This window comes from Camellia sinensis, chromosome 14 (genome assembly GCF_055761805.1).
Source record: "Camellia sinensis isolate YWXY chromosome 14, ASM5576180v1, whole genome shotgun sequence".
In the NCBI taxonomy this organism is placed as follows: domain Eukaryota; kingdom Viridiplantae; phylum Streptophyta; class Magnoliopsida; order Ericales; family Theaceae; genus Camellia; species Camellia sinensis.
The window spans coordinates 135,682,572-135,700,435 of record NC_138974.1 but is presented as its reverse complement, the minus strand read 5'-3'; the positions used below and the strand labels follow the sequence as shown (position 1 = coordinate 135,700,435).

At 35.4% G+C, this 17,864-nt stretch overlaps 1 protein-coding gene across 1 annotated transcript; it reads left to right on the top strand.

Annotated features, from left to right (window-relative positions):
* The first annotated feature begins 1,361 nt into the window (after positions 1-1,361).
* LOC114291715 (uncharacterized) lies at positions 1,362-17,540 on the top strand. The gene is made up of 24 exons (XM_082904292.1): positions 1,362-1,604; positions 2,854-3,231; positions 4,098-4,252; positions 4,980-5,219; positions 5,555-5,664; positions 6,826-6,903; positions 6,995-7,101; positions 8,059-8,144; positions 8,241-8,374; positions 8,505-8,608; positions 8,685-8,762; positions 8,927-9,005; positions 9,207-9,375; positions 10,527-10,597; positions 11,269-11,349; positions 11,466-11,536; positions 12,814-12,910; positions 13,009-13,068; positions 13,371-13,425; positions 13,517-13,911; positions 13,985-15,766; positions 15,882-16,451; positions 16,606-16,664; positions 17,209-17,540. The coding sequence occupies exons 2-24, from the start codon at positions 2,876-2,878 to the stop codon at positions 17,405-17,407; spliced, it is 5,136 nt and encodes a 1,711-aa protein (XP_082760418.1). The 5' UTR covers positions 1,362-1,604; positions 2,854-2,875; the 3' UTR covers positions 17,408-17,540.
* Positions 17,541-17,864: the final 324 nt, after the last annotated feature.

Below are 17,864 nucleotides of genomic sequence, written 5' to 3'. Positions count from 1 at the left end.
CAAATCTAAGTTTTTATTTATTTATTTACTTTTGTTTTTATCTTATATTTGAAGTTATTGATCTCAAATATGAGTTCGTAGGTATCAAATTTGAGATGGTGGTGGTTTGATAGTAAAAATGGTGGTTGTCGGTCGATGGTAAGGATGTGCGACACCGATAGACAATGAAGATAGTGGAGACGATGAACAACCGTAGAGTTAGAGAGAAAGAGAGAGAGAGATGTAAAAGAAAAAGATGGTATAATGGTTAAATAAAATATTCAAATAATAAATTTTATCATTTGTATAGAATTTTATAATTATGAGGGGATTTTAAAAGTACTATTTTTTTTTTTAATCCTTTTAACAATAAAGAAAAATTAGGAGAGATTTATAGTCAAATTTCCCAAACCATTTTTTGTTAATTATATTTTTATCCTAAAATAAAACTATACAAATAACATTATTCATTCGAAATTATAATTTCCTATCATCCTCGATGTTGCCAACGTTGCCAACCTTCCTAAACCCTTCTCTGGCGACATCGATTAGTTCTAACATTTTATTTGACGTTGCAATCCCCTCAACTCCTTCCTTATCCAAAGTCTCATTGTCGCCCTAACCCAAATAGATCACGTACACTACCATTTTTAAACCCTAACCACTCTATTGTTCACAGTTTGGACTATAGTACAAGCACTAATTATTGAACCAACAGTATTTGCTTAAAAAATTACTATTAAACAAATTTGATATTTTCAAATAAAAGAAATAAAGAAAGAAAAAGGAAGTCCACGATAGAAGGAGAAAGGTGCAGATGATAATGAGAATAGAAGGGAGGGCAAGAACGACGATCAGTAATAATAAAAGTTGTTGAAAGAATAGCTGTTAGGATTATGATTAGGATTAAAGCGTCATTTGTTAACTATACATTTTAACAAAAAGTCGTTATAAGTTTTTACATCACTCTTTATTTTTTTGTATATATTTTTATAAAAATTTAAAATTTTTCTAAAATAATATATTTCTAAATGAGACCTAAGATTAGGGTTAACATTAAAAAATTTAAAGGATGTTAGGGATATTGTTGGAAAGTGAGTAAGGTGTAGATTAGGATATTAAATTTTATTATTTGTACATATTTAAGAAAATTCGTGTCTGTTGTGCGGAAATTAAAGATCCGATAATATTACGTAATTCAAATTTTGTGACTTAAAAATGGCTCAAATGGCCAAAACGACGTCGTTTTGAGTACAGGAAAATATAAAAATGACCAAAACGACATCGTTTTGACCATTTAAACCACAAAATTTGAATTACGAAACATTTTCTTAAAGATCCCACCCCAGCTATATCTGGTCATTAATTACCATCCAACCTACATTTGTTTTACTATTATTTTTGTCCGAAAAATATATATGTCAGGTTTTCTCTTCCATTTTATTGAATAGCACCCTCCGAGAAAACCAACAAGAAAATAAAACGAACTCAGCACTTTTTTCTCATAACCCAAACAGACCTCATCGTGGATTCTCACGAAACTTGTTTCGTTGAAAGATCTCTACAAGGGATCAGTGTGTTCTAAAAGCTCGCCCTTTTATATGTCCGAATCGAAGTTGGTAAAGGTAAAATGATCAGATCTTTGTTGCAAATTTGTAAACGGAATTCATTAATTTACCCATGTGAGCTTAGTTTGCGCTCTGTTTGGGTGCGGAGAAAATGCTGGAAAAAGAAGAAAATGAAATCTTCAATTTTAAAAATTTTCGATTTTTTGAACCTGAAAAAGCAAAACCTCCACTGACTGCGTTCAGTGCACTGTTTTGGCGTAGTTGAAATGAGTATTTTTTCGTTTCTTGTGGGAACCGAAAACAACACAACACAAGATGTGTTTTTCTTCTATTAGTTTTCTCGGCAACCAAACATAGGGTTAGTGCTTGTGCTTGTGCACGTGCCTTTGATTTGATCTAAGTCCGTTCTTCATGTAATCAGTGAACAATAGTGACTTGATTTTGATGTTTATGCTGCATTTTTTTGGTTATTATATAAACAATCTGTAGGTTAAAACCTCACATCAAATTATTCCTATATTCTCTCTCTCTCTCGTCTGATTGTATAATTAATCATCCATATTGGTTGTTGAAATCTGAATCTGAAAGACATGAGTATAATTTTATTGAATTCTTGAGCAAAAGTGCCTTTATTGAATGCGTTAAGATTTGGGGGAACTAATATACATGTACTTGTGGAGGCAAAGTCTTTTTACAGTTAATGTCTTCTTTGCAATCCTTTTTGAGGAAACCCTAGTTATGTAACTCTCTGTGGAATCTGATCAGACAGTTACAAAACACTCTGAATTTCTCTAATTAATATTAATAAGGACCTGGCTTATCATTTGGATCCTTTTCAATTAGAATTGGCCCTATTCCGATGGGTTTGGACCATATGACTACTCTTCAAGCAACCTTTCCCTGGATACTTACGGTGAATGAGACTAATAAAGGGAACTACTTATAACTAGTTGAATGGCATGTTAGGTTTATATCAATTTGATTTTTTTGGTGGTGTATCATGGCTCACAAATCTCAATCTATCAGGTTCGTAAAGCACGGCTAGGTTGCCATGCCAACTCATTCAAGCTCTCTCACAGGCTCAAGCAAACTGAGCTCCAAGTGATTAGTTTTATACAGTTGGTTTATGTAGTTGTTGTCACTTAAATCATAAGAACTTTGTAATTTGTTAAAGGTTTGTTGCTGATTAAGCTGTTGTTAATAAAACTCTCAAGATTGTAACAACTCTCTGTGTGTGTGAATTTTTTTTGCATCAATTGTGCTTTTGAAGCGAGGGTTTTGAGCTGGTGCTTGTGTATTGCTTCAGGTGTACTGTTGTACATGAAAGTATGGATTTTCGAAAGTGCACGTCTGTCGTTGATGCACCTTCCATGAGTATGGCACCTTTGAATTTTGTCAATAAGGACCATGCAAAGGCTCAATTTGAAGAACAGGAGACGGTTGCTGATCACGCTGCTGTTGCAGATGTAGATATTGACCATAGAGAAGTTTACTTTTTGATTATGCATTTTTTATCAGCTGGGCCATGTCAGAGAACTTTTGGACAATTTTGGAATGAACTTCTGGAACATCAGCTACTGCCTAGGAGATATCATGCTTGGTACTCAAGGAGTGGTGCACTTAGTGGGCATGAAAATGACAATGGTGTCTCTTTTCCTTTAAGTTATAATAAATTAGTTGAAAGGTACATATGCTTCAAATATCTTGCTTGCCTCATTAGTTCTTGTCTTGATTAAGTATTTAGAACCAAAAGTATGAGGCTGTGTTGTAATGTCTGTGCTAAACTTCTTAGGCCATATTCTTTCGAAAAATAAAAAAAGTCAACTTTAACATTCCTTTTCTAGATCTTGTTTATGTATTTTATCTATGATTTATGCATGAATTAATGGTAGCTCTTTTGTGGATTGTGGTTGAATTAACCATAGTCTACTTCGTGAATTTTATATTTGGATGCCTACTATGGAAACTGATATTATCCTAACAGACCATATGCCAAATTTGGAATCTTAGTGTGGTTTCTCTATATGGTAGGTATTTCTTCTCAGTTTTAGCACAATGATGAATTCCCTAATTAATTCTTTTACATTTACCTTTTTTCACCTGAACTTATTGGAATCAATGTATACTCTTCCCTAAGATAAATCAGTTTCCTTTAATCAAATGTTACTATTGCAAGAAAATGCTTCCTGATGGATCCAATAACAATTAGGGATTAAAAATTGCTGAGATTGAGAGTAACTGGTTCACTAGAAGTGAAAGAAAGTTGAAAAAGGAAAATGATTTCTGGTAGAGTCCAAGCTCAAAGGTGGCTGTTTCTTTTAAAAAGAAAAGAAGTAAAAGTAACCACCAAAGCACAAAACTTGGGTGCAGCTCTTGTAAACTGAGCAAGCAAGAGAGTTGGTGATGTCATTTTAGAGCCCATCCAACAACAATATTAGTGATCTATTTTTTTTCCATATATATTCTTTCTTTATTTCCTTTTATACCTATACAATTTTCCCACTTTGCTCTTACTGGGTTTTGCTGACCTTTTTTATGCACCTCCTTTAGGTATCTGCACATTGAAAAGGATCACTTGGTAAAGCTGTTGAAACAACTGATACTGAATGCAGCCCCTTCATTGGAGAGCATGGGTGGAATGAGTGCTCTAACTGCAGTTGACGTTCCTACACTGCTTGGAACTGGTCCCTTTTCACTTGTGGGTTGTACGTGATTTCGTAAACTATATTTCTTCACTCTTATTTTTGTTCTTAAAAGGATTGTTCTGCCAATTAATTTCATGATCATGTGTGCTTCAAATCATGGACAAGTGGAACCCTGGATTGCTTCTGGTTCTGTATCTGTTGTAAACTTTTTATATATATTTTTGATCGGCTGTTGTAAACTTCGTGTATTATCTGGATGGTGAACAATTAAAATAAAAATCTCTGTTTGACACCACTTAGAATAAGCTTTAGGAAAAGGTGCATAATTGAAGTCTCAGTTGGGAAATAATACTAGTTGTAAAAGTAAGCGTGGATGATTTACCTGGAAGATAGTAGTCTGATTGGCAACTCGTATAACATCTCTCATTCTTACACAGATTTTATCAACATGGGAGTATGTTTTTAATGTCCAATTTTCTCTAAACTTTGGAGTGTATACTTTTAATTATATGCTCATAATTACATATTACCTATAAATAAAAAAAAAGATTCACGATTATAGAGATAGCGTTGCATTCATTCACCATTGGATTGCCTTGTTCTGCGTAGAGTAATGAACTTGGTTTACTAGTGTCCCATGGGTGGATTTCCGTCTGCAGTAACTGTTTTGCACATATATAGAGCTCATAACGGCCATAATGTAGTTGTGGAAATCTCATGCAAATGTATAGCTTTGGATAAGCTTTGTTTGCTCTTTTCTTATTAGTATTGTTATTATATGATGCAGCTGGCAGGAATGAAGAAAACAAGCAAGTCAATCCTGTGCCTGCATACTTGCGTTGGCCTCACATGCAGGCTGATCAGGTGCGTGGACTAAGTTTGAGAGAAATCGGAGGTGGTTTTCCAAAACACCATCGTGCTCCATCTCTTCACTTTGCTTGTTACACTATTGCTAAACCCTTAACAATGGTGCAAAAGATGCAAAACATAAAGAGACTAAGGGGACATAGGGATGCTGTTTATTGTGGTAATCTTCTTATCCTTAACTATATTTAACTAGTGTGGTTTTGGGAATTCCATTCATTCAAATGGTAGAGTTATTCTTAGGTGGTTCTTTGGTGGCAGTAATTGTAAAAAAATCAACATATTAGCTTCTTATTATTTTTTTGGATAACAATTTTAGTGTTATTATTATTTAAAATTTTTGCTGTTTGCTGCTCCCTATTCTTCTGCTAATTATTGTTTATCTATCTATCCCACCATGCCTTTTGATTCCACTGTGGGTTATATGTTTTCATGTTGTTGTATCTTAAACAGAAATAACACATTAGGGATGCTTTTGTAATAATTTTTCTTGTACAGCAATATTTGATCGGTCAGGGAGATACGTGATTACTGGATCAGACGATCGTCTGGTCAAGATTTGGTCAATGGAAACTGCATTTTGCCTAGCCAGCTGCCGTGGACATGAAGTATGTGAACATGTCTTCATATTGTCATACTCAGTTTGTATATATAGAACTCCATTTTTATTACTTATTTTACTTATTTGCTTTTCTCAATTTTACAGAAAGAATTGTATGCACAATGGAATTTTTAAAATTTTAAATTTCAATTACAATACAATACCAATGAGCATGTTTGTGATCTATACAAAACTCAAATTAACCGTCCATAGAGATAGTTAGAATAAATACTTCAAACACAAAATCTAATTCCACGCTTGATCTTTTGGGTCTACTCGAATCCGATGCCGTTCAATTGTCCAGCCTCTAAAAAGTATCCACATAATTATCCCCTACCCTTGCCAAAGTCTTCCTCGAGTCATATCCTACAAGATTCTTTACTTGAGAGTGATAAATCCCTTATTGAACATTCAAATGCCTCCATTCATATCTCACTAAGCCCAATTAACTAGTGCTTATATTTCATGGTTAGAACTTGGAACATAAACAAATTATATGATTAAAGCTTAATCACACATATACAAGATAACCATGATGCTCTCAGGTTTAAGAATTACATGCACAACTGTAACTAATGAACATCTATGTGATAGTTATGGTCAGTGAACTTGTTCTCTAACAAGCACCCACTTCTTTGTTTTCATGTCTCCACACTAGTGACATGCTAGTCTTACTAGATTATTAACACCCAATTAATAATCCTATAACTTGAAACTTTCAATATTCAGTAATCTCATATAAAAATAAAATGTCTTCTCAACTTTAATTCTATGGCCTTATCCTGTAAACAGTAACACACAGTGCCGATGGCCTTGTGGCATGCAGGCAACACTTTAGGTGGTTGCAAGGGATAGGGAGGGGGTTCGTTCTCCTCGGGAGCTAATCTAACAACTAACAATTGACTTTTACCAATCAAAAAAAAAAAAAAAAAAAAAACAAACAAACAAACAAACATGCACACGCACAAAGTAAACATGTTAATAAAATTTGCTCTTTTTTAATTAGTTAAATAGGACTGTTTTACGAAATTGTCCCAACCACATCTCACATATTGGCTTTTAGAGCACAATATTAATAGTTTATATATTGCCATATTCAGTTTGTTTGGATAGAACTCCATTTTCATTCCTTGTCTTACTTGTCTACTCGTCTTAATTTTACTGAAAGGGTGACATTACTGACTTGGCTGTAAGTTCAAACAATGCTTTGGTGGCATCTGCTTCAAATGACTACAGCATTCGAGTTGTAAGGGTTCTTTCCAGTTTACACTTAAAATATAAATCCATCATACTATTTATGCCTTGGTGACCTAATAGTTTTTTCTTGTGTATTACAGTGGCGCTTGCCAGATGGATTTCCTATTTCAGTTTTGCGTGGACATATAGGAGCTGTTACTGCCATTGCATTTAGTCCCAGGCCTAGCTCTATGTACCAGCTGTTATCGTATGTTGCATCCCATACTTCTAAATGCATGTTCTATTCCTCATAGTCCCTCATTGATCTAATGGCTTTATTCTTAATATGTCATTTGATAGTTGTGCTCTTTCTTCTCCTAGCACCCAGAAATTTTATCATAAGCTAACAAGCACAAACACTTCTAAGGTGTTGTGGCCTTGTTGGACACGTGCCAGACACTGACACTCATTGGACACTCCTCAGCAAATGTTGGACACACCTCCAAATGTGTTGTGTTAATTTTTTTTAGAATCGAATACGTTTCGGGCATTTGGGGATCTTCATTAAAGTTTTGGGTTAACTTCAGTTTTCCAACTATAGCTTTGAAAATGTTTAGGTAAACATGAATTTGTGGAGATAATCTTGCTATGTTACATGAAGATGGTATCTTCTGGAGGTTGGTAAAATTTTTTGTGCAGTTTACTATATCAGGCCATTTTTTCTCTCTTAAGATTACCATCAGCTACTAACAAGTGTTATTTCCTACCAGCAGTAAAAATTGAAGTGTAGGGTTCAAGTACTAGAGGGAATAAGGGGGTTGTCTAGTCAAAATGTAGATGCATAAATGTAAAATCATTATATCTTGTGAATAGGTTTATTTGGACTCAAATCAGGCTTTGCTTGGACCTATCTACATTCAAGTCCTATCCATTTCTTTAGCACCAGATACATTCCAATTGATGAATCTTGTCAATCTTGTGAAGGATTTTTATTTTAGTCTAACTGGGCCTAATCCTGATCATGATTCTTTTTCTTTCTTTCTTTATTTTTTTTTTTCCCATTTTTGTATTTCACCTAAAGCATTTTATTTGTCTATTCTTCACTTAGGCTCAACTTGTAAAAAATGTTGTTCACACTTTCTACTGCAAGTTAGTTTGTGCAGACAGCTTTGGTAACTCGGTATTTTTTTTGGCTTTTTTTCATTGTTGTTCTGGACATTTGTAGGTCATCTGATGATGGAACTTGTCGGATCTGGGATGCTAGGTACTCCCAGTGCAGTCCACGTGTTTACCTGCCAAAGCCAACAGATGGTGTTTCCTCCTTAGATTATTGCTTGTATATTTGTCTTATTGTTTAAGTGGCATTTGGATGACAGGACTTATTTGAACATATTGGTTTTAATGCAGGAAAGAACAATGGCCCCTCCTCAAGTAATGGTCCCTCCTCAAGCAGTGGTCTGCAGGGTCATCAAATACTATGTTGCGCTTACAATGCTAATGGAACCGTCTTTGTTACTGGTAGCTCTGACACTTTTGCAAGGGTACCCTCCAACACACAATTTTTAAAGTAGTTCTTACCATGCGTGTGTTGTTCCTCTCTACGGGATGGGTGCCAGTAAAAATTGTTGAAAATGTAGTTGGATTGATTTCTTAAGAACTAGCTGCTTGCAGGTTTGGGGTGCTTGTAAGTCCAATACAAATGACTCGGAGCAACCAAACCATGAAATTGATTTATTGGCTGGCCATGAGAATGATGTCAATTACGTGCAGTTCTGGTTAGTCAGTACTGGTGAATAAATCAAATGTCTCCTGACAAAATTTCTTATCATCTCCAGTGCCTTTTATATGCAGTGGCTGTGCTGTGGCTCCAAGATCTTCATCGCTTGATTCCTTCACTGAGGATAACAAACAAAAATTTAAAAATTCTTGGTTCGTAGACATCTTCCTTCCTAATCTGTGTATTATATTGTTTCCTGATTTTAACTTACCAAAAGAAGAAGAATAAAAAAAGGGCACGGTAGGCTCAATTGTCTGTATACCCTCTTTCACTTATTAACCATATCCAACTCTTGTTGCTTGAATAATATTCACAGGTTTAATCACGATAACATAGTTACATGCTCACGTGATGGCAGCGCGATTATTTGGGTTCCAAGGTCACGCAAATCTCATGTGAGTTCTTTTTGGAGTGTTTACTGTTTTAGGCACTATATATTATGTTTGTGGAAACGCATTCTGTTTTTGTTAAAAAATTTGTTTCCTAGATGCTGTACTAGCTGATTGCTGTGAAGTTCAATATCCATGGAATGGATTTATAAACATATCATTATAGCTTTGGTTTCCTTTTCTGTCATAATCATTCAATCATTTCAGGGAAAAACTGTACGTTGGACACGAGCTTATCATCTCAAAGTTCCTCCTCCCCCTATGCCACCTCAGCCTCTTCGAGGAGGCCCACGTCAGAGGTTTCTTCCAACTCCTCGGGGTGTTAATATGATTGTGTGGAGTTTGGATAATCGCTTTGTGCTTGCTGCCATCATGGGTAATCCACTTACTATGAATAATTTTTTCCCCATTTGATGGGTAATAAAGTATTTACTTGATATATGTACATAATATAACTTTTAACCTGCTAAATACAATTGCAACCCTGCTCTTTGTTGCCGTTTGTGGTTGCTTTGCTTAATATTTATCTATTTGGCCTGTCTTATATTCTTCTCCTATTGAGAGAACTTTAATAGCTCTAATTGTGTATCCTTCTTTATGTTGAAGTATGTGTGTGTCAGGATTCAAGAATGGGACCAAATATGCTATGTAACTTAAACCTATCCCTATTGCATAAAAATAAAATTAGGATAACAAGGCAATTTTGTACAACTATTCAGCTCATCTGAAATTGGTTGTCTATGTAGTCACATGTTGCTTCCTTGAATATTAATTGAAACGATTAGTACCCCCTTTGTTTTTGCCATAGTGGCCTAAAAAGGATACACTACAGGATAGCCGTTAATGATGATCAGCACAAAAATTAAACAACAAAGAAAAAGAGAGAAGCATGTAATTTTGTTTTTTTAAAACTAAACAATGCCCAATTAGTATACATTAATGTGTGTTTGGGAGGGGTAAAATTGGGTACACACCTAACCTTTGGCATAGGTGTGTACACATTAATTTTCTTTTTACTATAAAAAATTTAAACCATAAGTTTGTCAATGGTTTGATCCTTAATAACCCTCCCAGATTTTGGAAGCTATAAAACTTTTTAGGGCTTCTCCGTCTTTATCGCTTTTCATGACATAGTTTTTGACTTGCTAATTTTTTGTCCATGACTTATTTTCTTAACAAGTTTCAATTTTTTATTTTTTATTTTTCTTAGCAATGATTTCAGTTTGATAGTCTATGTGCTTGAATAATGCTTATTTATTCATGCTTCCTGTCTATTTCAAAACATGTTTTTCATGGTATGTGAAACCATTGCTGCTTCTCATAATATGGATCACTATTATTCAAATATCTAATTTGATATGCATAGATAGCACATGGCTCTCTGCTAGTGTAGATGATGGTTACCTGGAGGTTGTTTTCCAATTACTCTCTGCAGTTTTTAACCTTGTATTATGGATTTTGTCAAAGGGCAAAATCTTCTGTTGTTTCTCCCTTATGAATTGTTTGTTAGTGCCTTTTTAAATGCAGATTGCAGAATATGTGTTTGGAATGCTAGTGATGGTAGCTTGGTACATTCCTTGACTGGTCACAGTGGATCTGTAAGTGGTGTCTAACTTTTTGAATGATATTGTGGTTGAAAGTATCTTTTTTTAAATTCTTTACTTAAAGTTAGAATTGAATGTTATTTTCTACCATCGGGCTCTTTAGTTTAGCCTGCTAGTTAGATTGAATGTTATTTTCTAGACTCCGATTAATTTGGAATTTGTTTCTTAGAGATGTATTTTCATTTAATTTTATCTGAAATGGCCTGGGAAAGGAAAGATAACTGGGCTGAGCTTGTAGAGCACTGGCTGAGAGCATATGGTTATGACCATGGCATCAAGGACTCAAATTCCTCCTTGGCCAAGTGGCCTAAAAGGGAAGGGCTTTTCCTTCTGTGGGTTAAACAAATCCTGTTCAGGTAGTTTTTGTGAGAATAGTATGTGTTAAACGATCTTTCAATTTTTTTCAGAAGTTGATTAGGGTAGATATTGTTTTTTGATTCATTGTCTATTGAAAATCTTGATGCTCAAATTTGGTTGCCCTTGACGAAGTTCATTTCTTGTAGAATGTTGTGTACTTGTGATTGCTTTTGATACTTTATTGTTCTTGACATGCTTGGTTATTTGATCAACACTATCTGCTCCATCCATTTTTTTGTCATTTGAAGTAAAACTTCAATTTTGATTTTTCTATGTTTTCTTACTGTTTCAACCTCAACCCTTGGCAGACTTATGTTTTGGATGTTCATCCTTTCAACCCCCGGATTGCCATGAGTGCTGGATATGATGGGAAAACCATAGTTTGGGATGTGAGTTACTGCTTCTTTAATATATGTCATACCATTTATCAAAAAAAATATATATGTTGTTATACCACCTAAAATTTGCTCCTAGTTGTTGAGTAGTTTGTGTACTATGTTGCAAGATATGGGAAGGCACGCCTATCCGGATATATGAAATCGGACGCTTTAAGTTGGTTGATGGAAAGTTCTCTCCGTAAGTCATTTAGTAGAACCTAGTATTTCAATTTTTTTTGGGTTTCCTATCATTCTTTATAAGAAAAAGTATTTAACATGATTTATCATTCATCTACAAAGAATGACATTTGCAGACATGATATATTTGTTTCATAATATTTTTCTTTGGTTCTAAAATGTGAGTTGTTTTTCCCTTATTTATATCCTTTAACTGCTGCTTCTATCATCTCACAATTGCGTTCATTCTAATTCTGTCCATTCTTATTTTATCACAACCCATCTCAACATTCATACCTTGGCCACACTCATTTTATGGACATGTTATTTCTTAGTTGTACAGCATTTTGACCATAAAACATGCTGGTAGTATAGTCATTTTTAATATGTTATTTTCAATTTCATGGATACAAGTCGATCACACAATAAACTGGAAGTATTCCTCCATCTGGCCTATCCTGTTTTAATTCTGTTGATTTCATTATCTTCAAGCCTAGGTATTGAAATCGGTCACCCTTTGGTATTCATCAATCTTCAACCCTAATTACCCTCTCATCTTTATTTGTGGATCTACTAATGTTACATTCCACATATTCAAATTCTAGTCTTACTTTAACTCTCTTGATTCTAAAGCTTCTCTCCAAACTTTTAATATCTAGCATCTATCCCTACTTTTGTTTCATCAACTGAAACAATATATTACCAAATATGATATGCATTATCTCATCCAAAATGTGTTTAGTTAATTTTCTATGACTACTGCAAAAACTAAGGCTTAATCTGATTGCCTATGCAAATCCATAATGATTAGTAAAATACTAGTTTCTCCTACAGATGCACTCAAACTAGGGTGTTCACCTTATGTGACGCATTAAATCAATCTTTGATTTAGCAAAAAGTGGGCAAAGAGCATCACAAAGGCACCTGCTTGTGGTGAGAAATAGGCAAAGGTTTCCATGCAATAGACAACTGTCAGTAAAGTAGTCCACGATAATAGGATAAGGTGTAAATTTCCCTCCTATATTATTATTATTATTATTACTACTACTACTACTACTACAACTGCTACTACTATTTTTATTTTCTATATATGCTTGTGACTCTCCTTACGAGGGGTAAAATGCTTTGCAGTAAGCTATGTTTTGAAGTGGGGGTCTCTACATTAACAAAAAATAGGGTCCTATGTTTTCATGCATTTTGAATCCTTATGCTTCTGCTACATTTATGCAGGCGCATCTCTCACAATGCTTAAGTTCTAGCTTTGTCCTTAATGAGACATACCTTTTCTTTGTAACATAGGGATGGGACGTCAATTGTACTTTCAGATGAAGCTGGACAAATTTATTTGCTGAACACTGGCCAAGGCGAGTCCCAGAAGGATGCCAAATATGATCAGGTATAAGAACTTCTAATTAAATACAGCAGTTGTTTTACGAGTTCATCAGTTTTTTCACTCCTGCGTATGATGGTTGTTTCTTTGTGTTCTTTCAACAGTTCTTCCTAGGGGATTATCGCCCCCTTATCCAGGACACTCTTGGAAATATTCTTGATCAGGTGAGCTGACTAATTATTCGTCACATCATTGTGCATGGTGGGGTTTGTCTCCTGTAGCTGTGGTCCATTTATGTATGCAACAAGAGAGAGTTTTGAATACATTCTAATCAATTTTAATTACTTGTTTCAAGAATTGTTAATTCATGCAAGCTTATGACTCTAGCAATTTTGAAAAGATTTAGATCACCATGCATTAAGATTAGTCGCAATCACTGCTTATACATCAGTAGGTTACTGATTTTTGGTCAAAGATCTTCCATTGCTTTTATTTTAGCATGGTAAATATGTTGCACCTGATGCAGGAGACGCAGCTTTCTCCATACAGAAGGAATATTCAAGATCCACTCTGTGATTCAAGTATGTCAATGGATCCATTTATTTGAAGGTTTTTTCTTTTAAAATACTTTTCTAACACAAATAATCATCTCCATTTAATGAGAAATACCAGGTATGATACCGTATCCAGAACCTTATCAGAGTATGTATCAGCAACGTCGGCTGGGTGCACTGGGTATTGAATGGCGTCCATCTTCCATAAAATTTGCTATTGGCACAGATATTGGTTTGGGTCATGAAATTTTACCCCTAGCAGACTTGGACAGAGTGATTGAGCCACTACCGGAGTTTCTAGATGCCATGTACTGGGAACCAGAGAATGAAGTCATCAATGATGACACTGATTCAGAGTATAATGTTACTGACGAATATTCCAGTGAAGGTGAGCAGGGAACTTTAAATTCCAGATCTTCTAGTGATCTAGAGTGCAGTGCAGAAGACAATATGGTTGAACAGGGTCATAAAGATGGTCTCCGCAGATCGAAGAGGAGAAAACACAAGGCAGGAGTAAGTGTTGTCCTCACTAATATCAGTTCATTCTTATTTGCATTGGCTTACATTGAATGTCATTGTTTTTCAGGTCAAGTTGATGACTTCTTCTGGGAGGTGTGTCAAGAGGAGGAATTTGGATGAGCATGATGGCACTTCGTCTAGGACTAAAAGAGTTAAGAAGCAAAAAAGTGGCAGGAAAACTTCTAGGAGGAAGTCTTCTAAGGTGAATTCATCGAGACCTCAGCGAGTTGCTGCACGCAATGCTCTGAATCTCTTCTCTCAGATTACAACAGGAGCTTCTACAGATGAAGATGAAGGTGGCTCAGAAGATGATTCATCAGAAAGCGAGACTATGCTGCAGGATTCAAACATGCAGAGCAATGAACCCAATTATAGCTTACAGAATGTGCAACTGAAAGATCCAAAAACTGAACAAGTGTCCTTATATGAGTCTGAGGATGTAGTCAAGCCTCCTGAACCGCTTGAATCTCAGATTAATAGTAAAAACACAAGGAGATTGGTGGTGAAGCTTTCACTTCGTGATTCTAAGAAGTCTATAACTTTAGTAAACACTAGACCCCAGATTGACAATTTGGTTGATTTAGCACCTTCGTCTTCTTCACCTACTCAAGAAACTGCAAAAGAAGGCAGGGTCAATTTGATCTCAGAGAATCTGGGGTCATCTTCTGCAAATGCAAATGCAAATGCAAATGCTACCAATGCAGAGCTTCCTGAAGACCACAAAAGAACTGATTTGAGAGAGAGAGAACCTAAAAAGGCTGAGGGTCACCTGGAGGCATCTGTAGATTACAAGGAGAACAAAATCAAATGGGGGGAGGTTAAAGTACGAACATCCAAGCAAATGAAATCAGAAGATCTCATGCCAACAGATGCATCGATTGGGTTTAGTGCAAGTTTCGATTATGAAGACAAGTTGTTGAGTGGGGCTTACAGGGATGATGAATGGTTTGAAACTAGTCCATTAGAGAACATGGATGGTTCAAAAAATAAAAAACTTTCTACTGAAGATGTGCATAAATCTTCATTATGTGATTTTTCACCCCTGGATGATAGAAATCTCAGAAAGGAACACAAAGATTGTTCTGGACCTGATGTATGCGGACATTATGACTCGGTAGTTGTTACAAACCACTTCAACGATTTGAAGGAGAACCCTCCACCCAAGCCAACAAAGTTAAGGTTTAAATCAAGGAAGATTTTCAGGGATCCTGAAAGCCCTTCCCAACCAAAGTTCATTACCCCAGTGGATGTCCCAGGAGTACCAGAAGAGGATGAAGGCTGTGATCTATCAAGTTCAATGCGGAGGTTGCATTCTGATTCTAACAGAAAGTTGGATGATGCTGGTTACAGAGCAGTAAAGTCAAATTGGTCTAGAAGCAATCCAGAAGATTACAGTGTTGATCTAGGAGAGAATGCTGCAAAGGCCACTGGTCGTAATCTTGATTTGGGATTTAATTTCCCTGAAGCTGCAACTGATGCAACGCGCAGAACTAGATCCATGGGGTTGACAGCAACTTCTCGGGAGACAGATGCTGTGAACCACAACTTTAAGGTGCGGCAGGGCCTTAAATCAGTGGGGACTTCAAAAAGTGCAGAAAAGTTCTCCAAGTTTTACGATCAGAACCTTTCGGAAGATATGATGACAAGTTCAAAAATTTCGATTAGATCCAGGTCTAGTAGAAACAAGGGAAGCGTTTATTATGATAATGACCAAAGTTCTTCTGGTGGAAGGAAGTCTCATTACCATCTAAGAACATCTAATGGCCCTAATTGGTTAACGCTGTCACATCAGGAGGAAGGTTACCGTTACATCCCTCAACTAGGTGATGAAGTTTTATACTTGAGACAGGTAAACTTCTGATTTGTCTTGACTAGAGATATTAAACCTTCATGTATCTTTTGATTTTAAGTTTCTTGAGTTGCTCTTGTAAATGATTTTTGAATGGCATTGTGTGATTTTTCAGGGCCATCAAGAGTATTTAGGAACGAGTTGCTTGTCAGAAACAGGTCCTTGGTTATTTTTTAAGAATAACATTAGAGCTGTGGAATTGTGTTCAGTCAATTTACTTGATTATTCCACAGTTCCTTCTGGAGACAGCTGTTGTAAAATCACACTCGAGTTTATTGATTGTTCTTCTAGTGTGTTTGGTAAATCATTTAAATTCACTCTTCCAGAACTGAATAATTTTCCGGATTTTGTGGTTGAGAGAGCGCGGTATGATGCCGCTGTTAGGAGAAATTGGACCTGTAGGGACAAGTGCCTGGTGTGGTGGAGGGATGAGAGTGAGCAAGGTGGTAGTTGGTGGGAAGGTCGGATTCTTTCTTCAAAGGACAAATCTAATGAGTTCCCTGGCAGTCCATGGGAAAGATATGAAATCCAGTACAAGGGTGATCCCACAAATTCTCATCTACATAGTCCTTGGGAACTACATGATCCTGATATTCCGTGGGGGCACCCCCATATTGATGATGAAAGTAGAGATAAGCTGCTTTCTTCCTTCAATCACTTGCAGCAGTCAGCAATCAAAAACCAGGTTACTCTCTTTGACATTCTATTTTCTCTTTTGCTTTGAGTTGCTATTATATTTAATGTGAAACTTTAGTTGTTGTGATTGAGGAAGGAAGAACAAAGGGATTGATGTAGTTTGTCTCAAATTCTTTTTCATGAATATTTTGTGAATGTTGCAGGATGGTTATGGAATCCTAAGACTGAACCAAGTTGCTCGGAAGTCGGATTTCATAAACAGGTAATCCTTTTGTGAGGCCTTGTTATATTGTTTTCTTTTCCCTTCTGGTATCACATTTTTATTTGTTCTAGTGGAGTTTTGAACTAATCTAGCTTTACTCGTTGCATAGTGGGTGTCATGCATTATGCTAATGTGCTGTTCTGATAAATTCCTCTAGTAATTTGTAGTGCATATTATTTCTCTGGTTGACTTCTTGCTAATAAATTGTGATTGCAACCTGCTAGACTACTACAAAAAGATCTCTATAGTTAAAATGACAATTAAGTTGGTACAGCATCAATGCATAGTGGAGTAAGTTTATTTGCTATAAGTACTTGTGAGATATTCAGTTAGTAAGTTTATTTGCTATAAGTACTTGTGAGATATTCAGTTAGTAAGTTTATTTGCTATAGGTACTTGTGAGATATTTTAACTAATTATACATCAAACGCATCAGGGTAATCTGAAGGCTGAAATAGTCGTAGGGTCTGAATTTGAATATTATTGATTGATGGGTAAAACATATAAGGAAGTTTACTTATTTGTTTGTATGGGATTTCTGCAGGTTCCCGGCACCATTGTCTCCTGAAGTAATTGAATCGAGGTTAAAGAATAAATACTATCGAAGCTTGGAAGCAGTGCAACATGACATCACAATGATGATGAAAAATGCGCGAGAATATTTTGTATTTGATTCACAGTTCACAGCAAAGTTGGCGCGCCTATCAGAATGGTTTAGTAGGAAATTATCCAGGTTGTATTAAGGTTTATTACAGATATAATGTTTACTTTTTCTAATTTTCTGATTCACTGATCTAATTTTGTCGAAACATTCTTTCAACTTGTGCGAGAAAGATGTATGGGGAAATCAATCTATATTTGGTAGAGTTTTTTAAATATGATTTGATAATAGAGTAATATTTTGAGGTTGTGAGTTTTAGAATTATGATTTGAGCGTGAAAAATTTGTTTGGTGAGTGAGTTTTGAAAAAAGTTTTGAATTAAGTGGAAATTTTTTGATGTGACATGATATTTGATACAAAAATTTATAATTCATAACAAAATATGCAATTCAAACTTTTATTTTAAACTCATAATAAGTTTTAAAAAATTTGAAAAATATTTTTTGTTGAATATATAAAAATTAACATGTGTCAATTGAAAATAAAAATAAAAATTATGCAGTGTTCCGTTTAACTGGCTGGACGCCTGGTAGGACGTT